Source organism: Excalfactoria chinensis, chromosome 7 (genome assembly GCF_039878825.1).
Source record: "Excalfactoria chinensis isolate bCotChi1 chromosome 7, bCotChi1.hap2, whole genome shotgun sequence".
NCBI lineage: Eukaryota > Metazoa > Chordata > Aves > Galliformes > Phasianidae > Excalfactoria > Excalfactoria chinensis.
The window spans coordinates 9800209-9818869 of NC_092831.1; the positions used below are offsets into that span (position 1 = coordinate 9800209).

General features: G+C 41.3%; 1 protein-coding gene across 2 annotated transcripts; it reads left to right on the plus strand.

Moving 5' to 3' along the window:
• Nucleotides 1-12: 12 nt before the first annotated feature.
• On the plus strand, nt 13-18278 carry IQCB1 (IQ motif containing B1). 2 transcript variants are annotated; one of them, XM_072341867.1, is made up of 14 exons: nt 13-128; nt 315-520; nt 1299-1461; nt 3122-3251; nt 5384-5477; nt 6568-6667; nt 7180-7352; nt 9504-9616; nt 10739-10848; nt 14840-14982; nt 15403-15551; nt 15991-16119; nt 16483-16639; nt 17656-18278. In XM_072341867.1, the coding sequence occupies exons 2-14, from the start codon at nt 418-420 to the stop codon at nt 17883-17885; spliced, it is 1794 nt and encodes a 597-aa protein (XP_072197968.1). In that variant the 5' UTR covers nt 13-128; nt 315-417; the 3' UTR covers nt 17886-18278. The 2 variants fall into 2 exon arrangements, with proteins under 2 accessions (XP_072197968.1, XP_072197969.1); XM_072341868.1 differs by lacking the exon at nt 13-128 and having other exon boundaries at nt 273-520.
• Nucleotides 18279-18661: the final 383 nt, after the last annotated feature.

The window sequence follows — 18661 nt, forward strand, 5'->3', positions numbered from 1 at the left end:
GGATTGGACGCCGCGGCTGACGCGCGGGAGGCCGCGCCGTGGGTTTCCGCGAGCGGGGGGAGGCGTTGGAGGCGCCGCCGGCACGCGGATATGCAAATGACCTCCTCCTCCCTCAGGGCAGCGCTCTGGTTGGTGGAGAGCGGCAGCGACCGCACGGCTGGGAGGGGGGGCGGCCGAGGGGGCTGGGGGGGGCTCAGTCACCCCGTGGAGCGCCCCGGGGCCGAGGGGATGCCGGGGTTGCCGCGGTCTCTGTTAGAAGCCGTAGGCCGCGGGAGGCGGCGCGAGGGCTTCCTTCGTGTTTGTTTCCGTCCTAGGGGCAGGGCGCGCGCTTCCAGCTGACGGCGCCGGAGTTGGGCCCCGAGGTCCCCCCCTGAAGTGCGCGGGCTCGTATGGTGCTGCTGGCCTCCCACTGCCCCCATGGCCGCTCGCCCTGCGGTGGACCCCCGGGTGCTGGCCCTGGCCGCGCAGGTCGCCGAGGGCAGCGAGCGGGACGTGCCGGGGCTGCTGCTGAAGTTAAAGGGTAATCTGTTCCTCTTGTAAAGTAACGGGAGATGAGCGGCGAGGTGCGGGCGGCCCGTCCGCCTCCTTAGGTTCGGAAGGTTGGATGGAATGGCGGTGGCAGGGCTGGGAGTTCTGAGAAGGTGATAACGTGGCTGTTCTGACAGCATTCAGCTTGGGAGGAAGTGAGAAGAGGCAGCTCCCCGCTGGCGCTCTGTGTGGGCCCGTGCTGATGAGGGCTGTGTTGCTCCCACCCTCGTTTCTCCCTCATCCCTCCCTCACCAGCTGTGGCTGCCAATAGATCTGTAAGCCTTGGCCCGGAGCTCGCTCACAGCTCGGTGTGGCTCTGCTGCCTTGCCTTTACCACAGCCACTCCTCGTGGGAATGGCAAGAACAAGCCGGGCCCTGTTCTAAATCGGGATGTAATTATAGGGGAGCCATACGTCTGGTGGTGCCTGCGGCTTTCTCTGGCCTAGGACATTGCTACAAGTGGACTACGTCCCAGATAGCATTTGTTTTACATCTAAATGTACAGGGAGAAAATGGAAAGCTAAGTTCAACTATCCTCCCAAGTGTCGTGTCATCCAGCAAGCAGATTGTAGCTGTGTGAGTGGAAGTGCCGATAACATATTTGGTTGTTAGGACTTTTAGAGTTACCTCAAGCTGTCCGTATATGTGTTCCTCTTACATTTTGAAAAGAAAACAAACAAACAACACAGCTATCCAAATTGTACAGCAGAATCTTACGCTTCACTTCCCTTTTTCCTTTGCTTCCCCTCTCTCCTGCTTTCTTCCCACAGAAATTTTAAGTAGTGCTTCCTTGGGGCATCAGGAGTCCAAGAAAATTAAGCAAGACATATACTTTTATGATCTGATTCACTACTGCATGCTGGTCCTTAGACAAGATTGCTCTCGGCTGCATGGAGGCTGGGCTACTGCTGCCCAGCTTGCAGAGATAATAAGGTAAAAAAAAAGATGTGCTAAGAAGTGTCCTGGTCCCCCCCCCCCCTTGTCCCTTGTTTTCTCTGTGGCTTTTCATCTTGCTCTCTCTTTTGAAGCTATAATATGCTGGCTGCCATCCAGAGCAAGGCTTGTTGTTCAGGAAAGGCCAGGGTTAAAGTGCAGAGAGCAGTCAAGAGCAGAGGGATCAGGCATAGCCTAATTGGCCCTGTTTAATTCATTCTCATTGTGTTTCATTGAACCGAGTAAACTTTTTGGTGGGAACAGTTTTTGTGTTGGGTTTACCTTTTTGTTGTGATCAGTACTTGTCTGTGTCACAGTTGTTTTTTTTTCCAAGTAATTACTAAGTTTTAATTGCAGTTATTATTAAAAAGCAGTCTATTGAGATTTCTTTTTACAAAAATTTCAGCTTGATTGACTCTCAGCTTGACTTGGCTCCATTTAAAGATCAATTTCCATTTTAAATGGAGGAGAGGACATTATTCTTACAGACTAGATAGCTTGATGTACTGGTGTTGTGAGAATGGCATAATGAAGTTTAATTCCTAGCTAGTAAACAAGCCAACTTTAAGCTCAAATCCCACCGATCCAATCTCAGTTTTCGATGCCAGGAAAAATAATGAGTTATAAATATTCCCCAAGTTGTACCTGATTTTGGCTTAACTAGGGAGCGAAATTCTAAGGCATGAAGCAATTAGGCAACCATCTCTTATTTATGTCATATCTGCAAAATGAATTTTTAATGCAGGGAATTTCTCTTAAGAGATGCAAGATTTATCACCAGGGCTGCGTGATGTTTAAATCAACTCTTAGAAGCTGTGTTGGTTTGCGAGGAAAACCGAGATTTATTTTAGCTGTAAAAATGTCCTTTTTGCAACTGGATGAATCTGAGCTTCATGCTTAGAATGTGCTTTCACGGGGCTTAGGTAAGCAAAGCTGTATGATGTGTGTTCACAGAAAGCTAACAAAGATTAGATAAGATGTCAGGAAGCAAAATTCATAAGAAGTTAGAAAGACATTTTTGTTGCACTTGCATCGATGTGGGATACAGACTTGAACATTTCCCAGCTGTAAACGCTGCAGTAAATACATTTACATTGCTTGTAAATAGCCTTTCAGAAATGACCAGTGCGTTTGTGGTGAGTGATGTCAGAAAACCGATATCTGAAGAGCTGATCTGTAGCCTGCGTGTGTTCCTCAATGAGAGGAAAGCTGTAGGCAGATTCACAGAATTTTCTGTGGTGAAGTAATAGCTGTTTGGTGTATTTTTCCTCATATGATCTGCACCACCTTCGTCATACTTTCTTTTCCCTTATCAAGTCTCTGTTTACCTTTGCTTCTTTTCTTTATGACCATCGGAGCCTGTCACAAACATATGGAACAAGTCTGAACAGAACCCATGAAGATAAAAGCAAAAGTGCCTGGGATAGGTTTTAAACCGAGACCTATGAGAAGTGGTATTATACTTGGTGTCTCCAGCCTGCCAATGGTTACTGCTCCTTCTGAGGCAGCTATCTGGGAGCTAACAGCAGTTAACTGTTGTTCAGCTTTGAACTGTCCCATTTCAGTTGAAGCATTTCTCATAATGTGACATTCATTCAAAACTGTTCAAACAGGCCCTCGGCTATTTAGGTTGATTGTTTTTTTTTTCCCCCCATTTCAGTCATTGTTGCGTGGGACTGGAGGTGAAAGAAAATCCTGAGGAATTTTACCAGAAATTTCTTCCTTCAGCTATAGACAACCTGCTGTTGTTGGGAAGGCGCCTGCAAGTGCGATTTATCCGAGCAGTCAAGGTATTTAAGTTTCATAATCAAAAGAACAGAGGATCTCTGTAACCTTTGTGAATCTATGTATTGCACAAGTAGGATATAACTGTGGATGTGCTGCAGTGTGAAACGGTATTTTCCAGAAATTAAAATAGATTTTAGTTTCAAAGCTATGTAAAGAAAAATTGTTATCGTGGAGCGTTCGGTCCATTACAAGTGCCAAAACAAACTGGTTACCACAGATTTAGGGTTTGGTTACTACTTCCAGAAATGTTAGAGGGGTTTAGGGAGGTTGTAATTATATGTAAGACAGAAGAATTAGAGCAGTAAGGTAGAAAAAAAAGTCCTAAAAAACAGCATCCCAGTCACTTGGTGTGTGATTAGTCCAGTCTTTCTAAGTGCTTTATTCTCAGTGCTTCATTCAGCTTTACAATAAAAGAAAGTATGGTTCAGGAAGACTTAAGACTTCAGGTCAGATAGGTCAAAGTTTGTTTTGCCATAGAACTTCTGAAGCTAAGATGGCAGAAGATTCCCCAAATGCCTGCTGCTTCTGAACCAGCATGTTGGGCACCCTAAGGGCAGACTTTGTGTTTCAGCAGATGAGAACTCTTTCTTACATTGCTCTCCTTTGCAGAGAGGAACAGTTTTGCCCAGTTATGCTTCTGAAGCATTCTGAGTGCCAGAACCAGCAAAAACAAAAGGTTAAATAATGGTAACTTAAATAACCACCCCAGTGCATTCTGATAGTTCCATTTATTATTCCCGTTCCTCCTTTGTATCTCATTTCTCGTCTCATCGACTTCTTGGACTTACACAAAGTTTTCCTACAGTGTCTTGTTCTGGACAGTACATACGTAATCACTTCTCAGAAAGTATCAGCTGAGTGACGTATTTGCTGTTTGTTCAATACTTTAGACGTGCATTTAGTGCTTAAGAAGCAAGCTTCCTGAATGACATCCCAGGAGACTCCAGTCTTATCTGCAATATGTAATTTGCCCTACACTTTCTTATTATGTCTCAGCCTGCATGCTACTTGAGTCATGCTTGTGGGCAAAGATTACTTCTGCATGCAAATGCAGTCTGTATTATAGTTAGTATGTTGGCTTTCAAGTCTTGTGGTCTCGGAGGTGACCGAGCACCCAGATTTGATGGTTCCTCACTGGAACTTCAAAAATCCCCCTTTGCTGGTAGTTTATTCTGTCCTCACTCTCTTTCTGTACAAGTCTTTGAAGTAAAGGGAAGTACTAAAATAGCTTTCAGAAGATGAATTGCCCAACCCGCCAAAGATAGAATTAGGCCTTAACTTCCTACTGCTATTTTGTATCTCTTGTTTGGTCAGTACCAAATACGCAGTTAAACCATGGCTGATGTCATGGCTGGGTTTCACTGGGGGAGGCTCAATAACGTGGGAGATATCAGGCTAAGTGCTTTATAATGACATTTGTCACCAAATCACTTTGCTATCCACTCACTGAGAATATTGATTTCCAGAGGCTGTGGATCGTACCTGGAATACAAACCCCAAACTGTGTGTGTGTTTGCCCCCATTAAAACTTAGATTCTTCCTGGCTGTTGTATCCAGTGCAGTGTTACCACAAGCAAGCATGTCTATATTTTGTTTAGGTAAACTGATTGTACTTCAGCTCTAACAGTGGTTTGGTATTTGCTGCCAGGCCTCCAACTAGGAGTGCTTCTAAAGCACCGCCATGACAGTCCACAGGAACCTTGTGGATTGTTAACTGTATCTTTGGCTGCTTTGTATTCATTGTTTCTGTGCTATGATCTTAAAGTATGTATTTATTACTTTGTGAATCAAATCTGTGATTCACTTGTATTAACCTGTCATTTACCTTCTTAGCCCTCCCATACTAACATATACTTCTAAGAATTCAACAAGGCTTTTCTCTCCCTATTACAAAGGTTTCAGGAGTGGGTGCTTTATTCCAGTATGTTTTGGCTTTGTTGATTGATCTCTGGCCTTGCAAATTGTTTCTGTTTTGTTTTGGTTTTTTTGCCTGGTTGCTGTGGTTTGACCAACCTAATTTGTGCAGTTGGTCGAGCTGGTTTCCAAATAGCTGAAGTATACAAGACTTCTTGCTATATCATGATGTAGGAGGAAGATACACACATGGATGTTTTTTTACTTCTCTCTCATTTAGGATGAAGAAAAACAAGATTTTTTACGCTATTTCCAAACAGTAACTGATGCCATCTGCTGGCTGGTTGGTGGACATATTCAACTGACAGATTGTGGTAAGGGAAAATTAACTCATAAAATACTTGGGTATTTGCTCAAATAGAGATATCAAGAGACAGTCATAAGCCAATCCCCACCTAGCTTTCCAATTTGTCTATTACCTGTTAAATAATTATCTAATTATCTATTAAGGTATTCCGTTCAACAGGAACAGCAGTATTTAGGTTGTAAAAGATCCACTAAAGGAGAATACTGGGATTGTATTTCCAGTGTTTTAGAAACAAACAGTAAAAGTGTTTTCCTGAACTTTCCCTTTGTAATCTCGTACCTTTAAAAAGGCAGATACTTCTTAGTGAGAAAGTACTTTAGAACTTCTTACTTGTCTGTGATTAGTATACGCAGAAATTTGACTGAAGTACATTGCAAGATCTAAAGGAGGGAACCAACTGAAAATGGGTTGTTCAGTTTGTTGCCATGCTCTCTGTGCTCTCTGTCATGCTGTTTGTAGCCAAGTATCTAACAAACTTTACTAGCACTTTTGACCAAAATAAAGTTTCTATTAACCCAGCGTTGAGCATGTGGATATTTAGTTCATAATGAAAAGCAGAATTTGGTTTTGTCTCGTAACAGAAAGTGATAAATTAAAGATCATAAAATACGTAGGTAAAAACATAAATGGATAGAAAAAATTCTACTTATGTAGACTGGAACTGGAATAAAAAGAAAACGTGGTGCTGTGACATCGGTGGACTTGCATTAAATGAAGCTGGTTTAACAAACTGTTAAGGTTGAAGTGCTTATCTTCTCTGGATATTGTTGCCCCAGTGATAAAATTCCACCGGTGTAATGAGAAACCGGTGCTAGTGTAACATAAGAGGTTTGAAAGCTTTTGTTCTATCTCAGTGCCAGTGCCTAAGGGATATCCAAGGGCAGAAAAACAGAGCTCAGCATGGTTTTTTATGTTGAAATAGTTTACTTACTCCAGTAAGCTTCAGTGTAAAAATTATAGAAGATGAAGTTTGTTCCAGAAAGTGTCTGCTTTTACTTGCTATGGCTTTATGTTTTGTGACTAAGCTCATTTGTTTTATAGTATTCTAAAGCCTGTGATTCTGACTGTGCGATCTCGTCTGTTTGTTTTTCTTGCAGTGCTGCAAAACAATCACTTCCTGCGGTTGCTAATATCAGACAGTGTTGAAATAGCAGTTACAATGATGTCTGTTTTACACAGTATTCTGGGGGTTAATAGGTTAGTTGTTCTTATGTCGCTGATTTTTCCGAATCTTAAATTTCAAGTTCAGTTAATTACTGCTTTGTAAAGTAGAACTTTTCATATCCAAGAGCTGTGGTGTGTTTTGCTTTGTTTATTTTCCTAGTCTTTGCTGTAGAAATAGAAATATCCGATATTTTATTTATCCTGTTGTTAAAATGAGGAAATGGGAATGGGTTGAAATAGCAGTTCTGCCTCTGCCACAGAGTCAATGGCAGTAAGAACTGATTAGCAATACTTGTTTTCTCAGTTTAACTGGAGTAAACGTGGGAGTGTCAACTCGTCACAGGAAGAAAAGCAGCATAAAACAAAACCGACCCTTCAGTTCCATCTCCTCACACCCTGGATCAGATTGCTGGTCCAGTTAATTGAGTGTATTGACTTGCTGAGTACCTGAGGACATCTGTAATTAGAATTCGCTATTTAAAAGCTGATCGTTTGTAACTAACTCTTCATTTCTCCTTCCCCTTTTGTTTTTCATGTATATAAAGTTCTGCCTTGCTTCAGGTTGATGAAGAGATCCTGCACTCTGTATTGGATGAACTTGTTTATAAGCTTTCATCTTCCACCAATCCTGTTATAGGAAACACTGCTACAAAACTGCTGTTGCTGATGGCAAAATTTTGCAAGCAGCTCCTGAAGTTACTGGCAACTCGCTACAAAGGTCTGTGAATGTGTGGAACCAATCACTTGGCTTCTGTGCATCTGCCATACAAATAGAAAGGTGGAGGTTAGCCAGTGCCATCTTGGTTAAGTAACGATCTGGTACAGAGGGAAACTGCACTGCTGTTTTATTCTCCTTCTCAGTTCGTTTCTTGTTGTAATTTAAGGTGCTGCCCCTCTTAGATTTATTTGCTTCAGTGAATGGAAAACTTTGCATGTGGCAGTTTGTCTCTTGTAGCTGTAGTTTGTCACTCAAGTAAAGCTTGATGGGCTTTCCTTCTTTCTGAGTGATGTTCTGCCTTTTTTTTCTTTCATGTGAAGGCTACATATTGAGACATCCTGGCAGCAGGGTGCCCATGCTGCCTCAGTAAGAGCTGTGTGAGGTACCTGCTAGTGTACTGAACCTCACTACTCTAGAAGCAAGGAAGTTTTACTTAACTGCCAGGGTCAGAAGTTGGCTTTACGAGTCTGATTATCTGATAAGTGTTGTTCTATTACTGAGGAGCTGACAGTCTTTTGATGTCCCAAGTGATTAGAATGAACTCTTTCCAAGAATTCATTTTAGTAGTTAATCGTTTTATCTTGAGGCCTTTAGATGAGGAGACTGGGCATGCATATAATTTGTTCTATGCTCTTTGTTACTTAACATGGTATCCCATTTAATGTTTCTGTCCCCAGGATAGCAGGGACCCCTTTGACCTAGGCTACTACATCCACAGAGACTTAAGAAAGAGGATTTGATGTTTGCCAGGTCTTTTATATTCTGGTTATTACTGATGATCAAAACTACTTTTATGAAGTCTCCGTCCTTTTAGGAGAAGAGCAATAAGAACTGAATATGCTAGAAGAGCAATAGGAACTGAATATGCTAGACAAAAAGGAGTAATTCTCTTTTTTTATAGTATTGCTGACTACTTAATAGGTAGTAGCAGCCAGATAAATTTCTGGATTTAACAGTCAGCTTATTGCCTATAGAACTGAGAGGACTTCCTTGCAGTGTGAAACAGACATGCCCAAGGCTGATATAATGCTGTGGGTTCTTGTGGAGCCACTGTGATGTTCTTGTCATCCCAGTGGCAGAATGCTGGTTTGTCTATGTTGCTCACTATCAACAACGTTCCTGTATCTTTGCTTCATGGTGGTTCAGAGCTGTTGCCAGCGTGAGGTGCTTCAGTGTAAGATTTCTGTTGGTAGAGGCAGCCTGCTGGAAATGAGGAAATCCCCCAGACCTCCCATCTCCAAAACTAGCATGGTCTTTACTTCAGGATTGTAAGAGAGCCTCTGTTTTTTTGTCTGCATGGGATGGCACATCTGAAAGGCATGCTTGTACAATAGTGGAAATTGCACGTGGCTGTGTAGTCTGCACAGAAATTGATGAATGAGTTATGTCAGACCTGCGTGACTTCTTTGGGGGAGCTGGTTTGTGTAACCAGACTATGTGAATATGTTCTAGCCAAGGATCTAAGGACAGAAGTTATTTTGATCTGCAGTTCTTCAGGAGGCTGTCCAAGTATGTGTCTATTTCCTGTCTTCTTCTTTCCTTATCCCTCCAACTCTCTGAAGTACTCTGAAGCTCTGGGGTTTGTCTGGTAGAGATGTAAAGAAACACATTATTGTGTACTACGTGTTCTTCTGTGTGCAGCACAGGGAGTGTGTACAAGTGTACTTGTATCTACTGTGTAACTGAAATGCTATTTTATGCCAGGAATTGGACGCTTGGGTAGCCACAGTGAGATTGTGCTGTACAAATAAGGCATCAAAGGATTCCAGTTATGACTGAATAGATTTTATTATGAAAAATATGAAAGCGGTGCTAATAAAACCTTGCACTTACGTAGTGCTTGCCATTCTTTTAGTACCTTACAATGCTATACTGATAAGACGTTGGAAATACATTACTAATTTAACTGCCAATTACATAGATGCAATAATCACTTGCCCACACAATACTATAGTATTTAATAATAATGATTTCAGCATCAGATATTCAGAGGCAATATGCAAATACAAGGATGATTGAGCTCGTTCAGCTTCAGTCTAGTCTTCTTTGCGCATAAGATCAGATTAGATTTTTCTATTTGGAAATTGTTTGAAATTGTGGAAAGAGAAATTTGCCTTTGCAGTATTGCATGGTTCTGCTCTCTTTTCATAGGACTAAACGTGCTTCTAAGTAAACAGTGGACTGGCAAAGGATTTGACAGGGATCTCAGTCAACTTCTGGACTTGCTATACTTGGAGCAATCCAATGGAGAAGGGGAAATGCAGGTGCTGAATTTTAATGAGACTTTCTAATATGAATTTGTAGTTATGTGTGTTTTATGTGTACACGGGTTGAATTTCCTATATTACTTTGAGCTTTTCAAAACCCTTGCGGTTTTTTTTCACTGTTCCAGTGGATTTTGTTTGATTTTGTACATTTCCAATTCATTCTATTTTTTTTTTTCCCCTCTCTTTCATTTTTGAGATCTCAAGGAATTCCAGGTACTGAGGAATGGAAATTGGGAATGGATTGAGAAACTGACTGTGTTGTCACAATGCGGTGTGAAGTTTTATACAATCATAGGGAAAAAAGATCATTTTTGTTAGCTGTAAAACAAAACTAGTTGTATCTGCTTGTTTTGCATCAGTGCTATAAATGTACATTTCTGGATTCTTGGGAGCATTCAGATAGAATTAAGAGTCGTGTAGCGAAAATGTTCAGTGAGAACATTTTCTGGGCTGTGTTTCCAATAAAAAGAGCAAATGTGTGTTCTATGAGCTTACCAAAGTTTTATATGCAGGGTTTTCAGTATGAGTAGTTCAAAGGAAATCAGAGTCGTGTTTACAGAGTCCTGCTTTCACCTTAAACACAGCAGGGGGTTTTGTGTGTTTTGCTCTCCCTGGAAAAAGTACCATTTGAGAATATATATGTATATATATATTTATTTATCATATTTGTTGCATTGATCATGGTGGAAATGTAGATATTTCCTACAGTTTGTTCTCCAGACTGGCCTTTCCATTCTCTCTAGTGAAAGTATTTTGACTGAATTGACACTTGAAATATCAAGTGCTTCAGATACTTTCAATTTTAAAATTCCCTATACCAGTTATGTGGCTAATGTGTATCTGTGCTGTGGATTCATTTGTTTGCCAAAGAGAGCACTGATGCAGGTTAGCTGCCTTTGGAGTAAATACAAGTTTATATACAAGTGATACATAATACATGTGATAATAATTGTCTAAGACCTTAACTGCCTCCTCGCTGTTATAAACACTGTGCATTTCAGAGCACTGGAAAACTGCTAAGGTTTGACCAAATGCTGAGATCGTTCCAAATATGCAAACAGTAATAACCTGTTTTTATATGCAAAGAAAATATTCTGCTAACTGTTTTATACATTTCAGAGGCAGCACCAGGCAGCTTGTATAATTCAGGCAACGTGGAGGGGATTTCAGACAAGAAAAAGACTGAAAAAACTTCCTCGAGCAGTGGCAGCTTTGCAGAGGAGCTTCAGGTAAACAGCACTGCTTTGTAAAAAGTGCTAGAGAGTGGTGTGATAGCATTTGTTTGTGTTTAGTTTGGTGTTTCTCACATCACAGAATTTGAAGAAAAAATGTAGGTCATATCAGTCGCTAAATGCAGGGCCAACCATAAAACAGGATCTGGCTGCTCAGGGCTGTATGCAGTGATGGAGATCTCCAAGGATGCAGACCCACCATCTCACTCAGTCCCTGTCTCGGAGCTGCGTGATTCACATTCCGTTAGAATTCTTCCATTAGATTTAGCAGGGATATTCTTTGTTGCAGCTCTTTTCCACTAACTCTTGTTTTTTTTCAGTGCACCTGTAAGTATGTGGCTGGATCTTCTCTACAGATGATAGCAAAAGACAGAGATTAGATTCCCTGAACTTATACCGTATTCTCTGTACCATTATCTCTTCAGTTAGTCAGTGTCTGTCTTCTGCTGGGTGACCCAGTAAAGTATGGGCAGTATTACAGGTGTGCCCTCCAGAGTGCTTGAGTAAAGCTGTGTAAATAATTTTCTTTGACCCGTTGTCTCTGCTTTTGCAAGTGCAGCGTGTTACGTAGCTAGTCTTTGTTACTGCAAGGGTGCACTGCTGGCTTGTGTTCAGTTTCTAATCCACCACGATCCCCAGGTTCTTTTCAGTGGAGCTGCTGTCCGGGTAATCAAGGCCCAACCTGTATGATTCATGAGGTTATTCAGTCCCAAGTGTAGGACTTCCCATTTGAATTTAATGTGGTTTCTACTGACCCATTTTCTGTTTCTGTGGAGTTTCCTCTGAGTACCAGCCCTGCCCTGTAGTGCATGGGAGACTGATGACAGCCTTGCTAAAGTTCAAGTAAATGACACCCAGTGTTCTCTCCTCATCCACAAAGCCAGTCATCACAGAAGACCATCAGGCTGGTCACACATGATTTGTCTGTGATTAACCTTAGATGGCTGTTCCTATTTGCTTCCTGTGCTTGGAAATGTGTAGCTTTCCTAAGGGTTTGTTCCCATGTCCCAGGGAATGTTCTTGGGTTGACCCAGAGTTCCTTCATCTGAAAGGTGCCTTTTTCCTGTCAGCTGTATTTTCTCAAACATAGAAGTAATGTATTGCCAATATGAGCTATTTCACTGCAGATTCTTTTAGCAAAAACATCCAAACAATGTGCTTTTCCAGCAGTACCAAATTGCCATTTCTGGTGCCAAAAGCTCCAACTGTCCCTTTCCCAGCTGCCAAAATTCTTCTCCATGGAAAAAAAAAAAACAACCCTTAGTTCTGTGATGCCTCTGTGTAAAAATGTATAGCATATGGAAAATTGGAAGTGTGGGACTGTAGCATTGGATTGCACTAAACATTAGAGGATGTACTGGTGGCAGAACAGTTAACTGCTTCACAGTTAATTCTTTAAAAATTCCACCATAAATACGTCCTGAAGTTCTGATAGGATCAGGTGCAGCAGGATAAAGCAGAAAGGAGAGGATGGCCAGGCTGCAGGCAATCAGCCAGCTGCTTTACTTTCTTGTGTCTTGTTCTCAGTATTACAAGCATTAACACATGCATCTTAAATAAGCAGTTCTTGAATCATTTAAGTTGAGTTTTAAGTGTGCTTGTTTAACACTGAGAAGCATAGAAATGTATTAATGTTTTTAGTCATATGATTGTGGTCCAGTCAGTCCCAGCGTACTGAGTATGATACTGTGACTATACAGTGACTATACAGCTCCAGCAGTGGGGTTTTTTTCTGTGTAGGTCAAAGCTGCGCTTACAGTTATGCCAAAAAATCCAAATAATCTTTGGAATATTGTGAGCATCATTTTAGAAAAGCTTTCAAGTGGCCTTTTGGATTTGGAATAGTCAGGGTTTGGTTACACTCTTGGATTTATTTTAGAACAAGCGTGGTTCCGTGCTGTTGAGGCTGAAACTCCAAATCTGGCTCACCTGCAGCTGCAGTGGAAGGTCTTAAACTCTACAAGTTACAGACTTCTGAAACTCTGTGGTTTCATAAATGTCTTGTCGGTGATATTAAAGCTTGCAGTCTTTCCATAAAGTGAGTTCACTTTTATGTAACTAACTGTAGAACTGTTAAAGTGGCAGTAATTTGCATTAATCATTTATCATGTGAGTGTGTGAGAATGTAGATGTACATGTGGGCTATCAGGGGGAGGTTAATCCATGCTATGAACTGCTGAAGAAAGCTTGGATCTTTGCGTGTATTGTACGTTTGTTAACGTGGTCTTGTACAAACACATGTGGCTTATTATAGGGAGAAATGGAGAATGAAGAAGAATGTGTGTTTTACAGACTACTTGGGAAGTAAACGTTTACATACTTGCCTAACACTGTTGTCAGATTCACAGATGCTTATCTGAGATGCTCATAAAACATTCTTGTTTTTTTCCACTTAGTGGAGCTCATAAAAGTTTCCAGTATTGATAGGTTTAATAGGGGAATGTCATCAGAAGTCCTGCTTCACCCTGTGACATCATTCAGCTTAGAAGTACCGTATGTGCCTTCTTGGATTAAAAATGCAAAGGTTTGGAGCTCTCATTTACACAAGTGTGTGGGCTGAAAACCTTGAGCCCATTCTGTTGTTATTGTATGTATCGTGATTTGTCTCTGTAGGTGGATGTGTGGGCACACTTAGAGTCTGCCTTACTGTCATAAGACGATTATGGTCTCTTAGATCATGGTGTTTATCAGTTAAAGCCAGATCTTTAAATCCAGAGCATAGTAGCTTCCATCCTATCTTTCCCAATGAAGTTATTGAGACTGAGAAGAAACTGTGGTGGAAAAAGTTGTGATTAATTTTATACTAGCCATGAGGAAGCACGCTGTTATTTCAATGATACTGGGAGTCTAAAGCTATGTGACATGCAGTGATACCAAAATTACTGGGCACTGGTACTCGCTTGCTGCCTTTTTCTCCCCTCCTCCTCACCCTTAATGCTTATACTCTGTGCCCTTTTCCCAGTGCCTTTCATTGTCCCTAGTAAAGTGCTAGAGGAGAGCAGAACTCCCAGCTGTGGGTCCAGCAGAGGCACTCAGGCCTTAAGCAGGCTAGTGATCTCTCTGCAATAGGAAAGAGAGTTGCATCACTACCTCATCGTGTGGGGAACACTTAATCTTGAGTGTTGAACTGCTAATGAGGTTGTCAGGTCCACTGGGACGAGAGAGGGGACAGAGGGCGCCTTAGCTCACAGCTCTGGCTTCACTGAGACCGTGTCCAAGTGGTCTCAATAATTATAGGTACAGATATGCAAGTATATTTAGCATTAATGTATTAGTCTGCATATTATTAGCTTAAACACTTAGGAGCCAGTCACAGAGTTTTTGCTTGTCTGATTTGTGAAACATTTACTGGGGTGTTTCTAACGCCGAGCACAGCAGGGCAGCATCCTAATGTCAAATTACAACAACCAGTACAGATGAAGAATTCGCAAGGAGATTCTTTCTTAATGTTCTGTTAACAAAATCGATGGAGAAAATGTGTCGATGTGTTATTTCCTGGAGAAAAAGCCCTTAAAGATTTAAAAAGTGGACCTTAACAATCAACATTCTGACCTACCTGAGCAGCCTGTACCAAATACATACGATGGAAAGCAGGTGCCATGCGTGCTGATGGATGCACTGGAAAAGATACATACTGCAGCAGTTGCCTACTGTTGCTTTGACTTTTCCCCAGATGATGGAAGCAAAACAGTTGTTTTCATTCACTCTTGTTGTGAATGTCCCACGTGAAGCATTACTCTTTGTAGTGTGCTTAGAAACTATAACCTGAGTAAAAACATATCTTTTGATTTGGTAACAAATTGAATTTCTGGTTCCCATTTCTCCTGGTCGTGCAGTAATTTATTAGTTTGCAGGTGACATCTTGTTGCTTGGTGTAGTCCTGCAGCCAGTGGCTGGCTTGGCAGCTGCTGGGCCATTAAACATAGACAGAGGTTCTATTAAGAAATGTATAACTTAAGCTAATTGTTCGTGTATTTGTGTATTTTAGAGCTAAACGAGAACAGGAGATTCAGCTTCTGAAAAAACAGAGGGAAGATGAGTCCCTAAAGCTGCAAATGCGTCTTCAGAGACAGAGGGCCATGAGACAGTTCCATGAAAGACAGCTGTCCTTACTGGAAGTAATCCAACCCAGTATGTGTTACATTTAAGTGTTTCAGAAGATTAAACTGTCTGGGTTTCTTTAAGAACATCTTCCTCAATGTATTTCCTAATCTTGCATGTCTGTTTGCACTGTAGTCTTACCATCCCTTTTGCTGACCTGATTACCTGACCAAGAACGTGCTAATTCTTCAAGGGCTCAGTAACTACTGACTGAGAAATGCTGCCTTCAGAGTAGTCCAGGAGAAAAGGAGGCCTTCGCTACCTAAAGCTCCATGGCACCTACAGGTCTTCTCTGAGAAATGGCCTGAAGCTAGTGGGCTTTTGAGGAGGCATATTTAACTGATATAAGCCAAGCTTTTTGATATCATCCAGTTTTTAAGGATTAAAAGCATAAATTGTTGGTAGATCTCAACCCGCAGTCTTATAACTGGATTTTTCTCACATTGCTAGGTCAGATAAATAAGCACATGCAGGAAATGGAGGTGAAATCAGCATTAACGATCCAGAGATTCTGGCGAGGTTATAGAGCAAGAAAGAATTTTCATCAACTGAAACAATCTCTTAAGGAGTATAAAGCAGCTGTCGTCATTCAGAGAGCAGTAAGTGTCTAAACTTTGTTCTGAAGTTAGATAGGACTCGGTGCAGTATTTTGATGCTTCCCAACCAGATTTGTTTATTTACTCTTGTTAATGTTGCTATAGCTATAACTTACTCAAAAAATATGCAGAGGATGATAATCTATAGCTACAGGTTGCCTAGAGAGGTTGAATTTCACGTGAGATGAAAAGCGTGATACAATCTTCTAGCTAAAATACGAGCTACCGCTTGACACCAAAGGCTGGAACATCACTACGGCACAAATAAGTCCATCATTTATTACGAGTGTTCTAACATTATTTAGTATTCATGCTGACAATTTTATGTTGCCTTTTTGGTATTATAGCTGAACTCCAGGACGTTTTTCTGTCACCGATTTCTTGCAAAGTGAGCCAAACTCCCTGTCTACGATTCTCATATTTTCATGTCTTCTTTTCAAAGGCTTGTAAGTTCTTGGAAAAACGAAGAAGAAAGAGAACTCTTTCTTCCTGGAAAGATCCCAAAGGGCTGACTGATGAGCAGAGAGTAGCTTTGCAGCAGAAGCTGGATGACTACATCAAATTGCATCCGGTCTGTTTTAGTCATTTCATAATTCTCATTAATGATGCAACGTAAAATACTGTAAGGATGAGGTGTATTCATAAATTCTGATCAAGATGATCCATGTGAGATATGCCTGTATTAACCCTGCTTGTTTGAGAGCAAGGTGCTTAAATGTTGGGGATTTAAGCTATTAATTGAATAAAAAAGGTCAAAACAAACTGTAATTGGAAAATTACGTATACTTGGAAGATAGGTTTGGAGAGAGCTCCAGAGGAAGCAAAATGATTAAGTTAACAATTAAGAACAGCATTTGTATTCCTTGTTTGGATGTTAGTCTGCCCCCAGTGGATTAATGGATCTTCATGGTAACAAACTTTTATTTTCCTCCAGGCTTCCCAAATGTCAGAAGAAATGAGTGAAGAATTACATATGCAGGCCCAGGAAAAGCTGGCACAATTCCTGCTGAGAAGCAGGCTGGATCAGAGAGCAGCACAGCGGAGAGAGTCATTACTGGCTCAGGTCAACACTGATGTGGAGCTGCTAATGAGTACGTGACTGCTCTGGTCATAGTTTTAATTAGCATTTGGATTAAACTAATTTAGAAAGAAAATTAAAGGGAGCAGTCTTATTTAAAAACTGAAATAGCTTTCTTCCTTTGCCATACGTTTTATGTTGAGACTTTGAGGCCCTGTTAGAAATTATCCAGGTATTGCTGTAAATAGGTCTGCTTTTCAGGGAGCTGATTATTGTTATGCTGGAAGTCTTTCTGATGTACTCACACCAAAAGCAACGGCCCTTGTAAAAAGCATTGATGTTTTTAAGGGCATCTTACACAACCTCTACCTCTATGGGTTTTTTTAAATCTATTTTCTTGTCTTCTTCAGATTAAGGGGGAAATCTTTGTGCTGTAGATTTTGAGGCATGTCTTCCTTCAGTCTGGCCTGGCTTTATTTGAAACGCAATTCACTGCTGTGCTATCTAAATTTCACATCGCTTGGATTGAAAATGAGAATAGCAAACTGCAGCCAGCAGAGAGCACCCAAGCAGGACAAAATTGAGCAAGTTACTGAAATTCCATTGCTTATTCTGTCACATGGTGTGCCACTGCAGCTCAGTGCTGCCTGAACAGGCAAATCAGCATGCTTGCATTGTGCTGGGGCCCCCAGGCAGTGAATACACAGTGCTGCTGCGGCCACACTGATATCAGCCTGGTGCTAGGAGTGCTGATCCAGCACCAGTGACCAGGAGCTCCTCTTAGGTCACAGTTTCATGAGAATCTGGTTTGGTGGATACCACCGCTATCAGTGAATGGTGTAGTCCTGCTTTCCCTGCTTCTCTCTCTTTCTGTTGTGTATTTACTTTTTGAGTTAGCGTTAATTTGGATTACTTCTCCAATCTGGTTTATCACACAGCAATAAAACTGTAACGTCAGCAAGGGGAAATGAGTGACCTAGGATAGTAGGAGGTGAGAGAGTAGTGATCTTTATTGTTTTGTTTCAAATACTCATAAAACTGCAGCATAAGAAACAAAATACAGAAACCTGTTTCTCCTTGTTCTTACAGACGCCCCGCAGTTGGCAGAGACCACAGAAAAAGATCTTGCTGTTTTCATGAGTCGATCAGTCCCTGTAGCTACCAAGGCCAAAGTGTCCCACAGTGCTATGCTGAAATACGTTCGCTGGCCATGGTGGAAGAAGCTTGGAGATGAGTTTGAAGAGGATGATGTCATTCCTGATGACACCCTGAATGCAGAACTTGGAAGTCTGTTTATTGGTGGAAGGAAATCCTTATAGCTATTGGAGGAAGCTAATCCACTTGCAGGCAGAAGGATCTGTTACTCGTTTAGCCGGGCTCATACCTTGCACTATGCATTACTTGTATGTGTTTTTAAGGAAACAAAATACTTGAATTCTAAGACAAAGCACTGAAAAAGAGCAAGGTTTTATTTTACTTACCGTATTAAGAATCTCTTTGTGCATCAGCAGTGAAAGACTGACTGTGCTATTACCAAAAAGGATTAAATGCTGTCCTTGCTAATAAGGATATTTTGCAACTGTTACAAAAAGGATTTAAATACTGTAGTTGTAAATACAGATATTTCGTAACTTATGTCACTTTGACTGTATACAGACTTTGCATTTTCACTTATTACTTGCACTCAGATGCATAAAGAATTACTCCGTTGTAAAAGCCTGAGCTGATGTGCTTTGAAATGAAGGTGGATTCAAAGCAAATCAAGACGTGAGTAAGAACTCAGGCAAGTAGGCAGTAGGCTGGGTGTTTCCAGCAGGGTAGAATTGTTAACCTGGTCAGCACAGGCAAAGTTTGGACTGAAGAATCTCCACTTCATGCTTAGAAAGTGAAAAAGCAAGAAGGTGAAAGTTTTTATTAGAATGTATGTGTTTCCCTTTAAAAGCACATAGTTTCCTTGCACAGCCAGCGCACTGCATTGTAACATGGTCACAGTAACTGTTCAGTGGGATCAATAGTGTCAGCGTGGCCATCTGCACCACCACCTTCATCTTCTTAGACCATGCGGATATCATTTAATCCAGAAAGGTCTCCAGCA

Coding starts and splice junctions, on each gene's coding strand:
- IQCB1 (XM_072341867.1), top strand. CDS start 418: ATGGCCGCTCGCCCTGCGGTGGACCCCCGGGTGCTGGCCCTGGCCGCG. Junction 14,983..15,402: donor ACTGGAAGTAATCCAACCCA/GTATGTGTTACA, acceptor TCACATTGCTAG/GTCAGATAAATAAGCACATG. Junction 16,120..16,482: donor ACTACATCAAATTGCATCCG/GTCTGTTTTAGT, acceptor ATTTTCCTCCAG/GCTTCCCAAATGTCAGAAGA.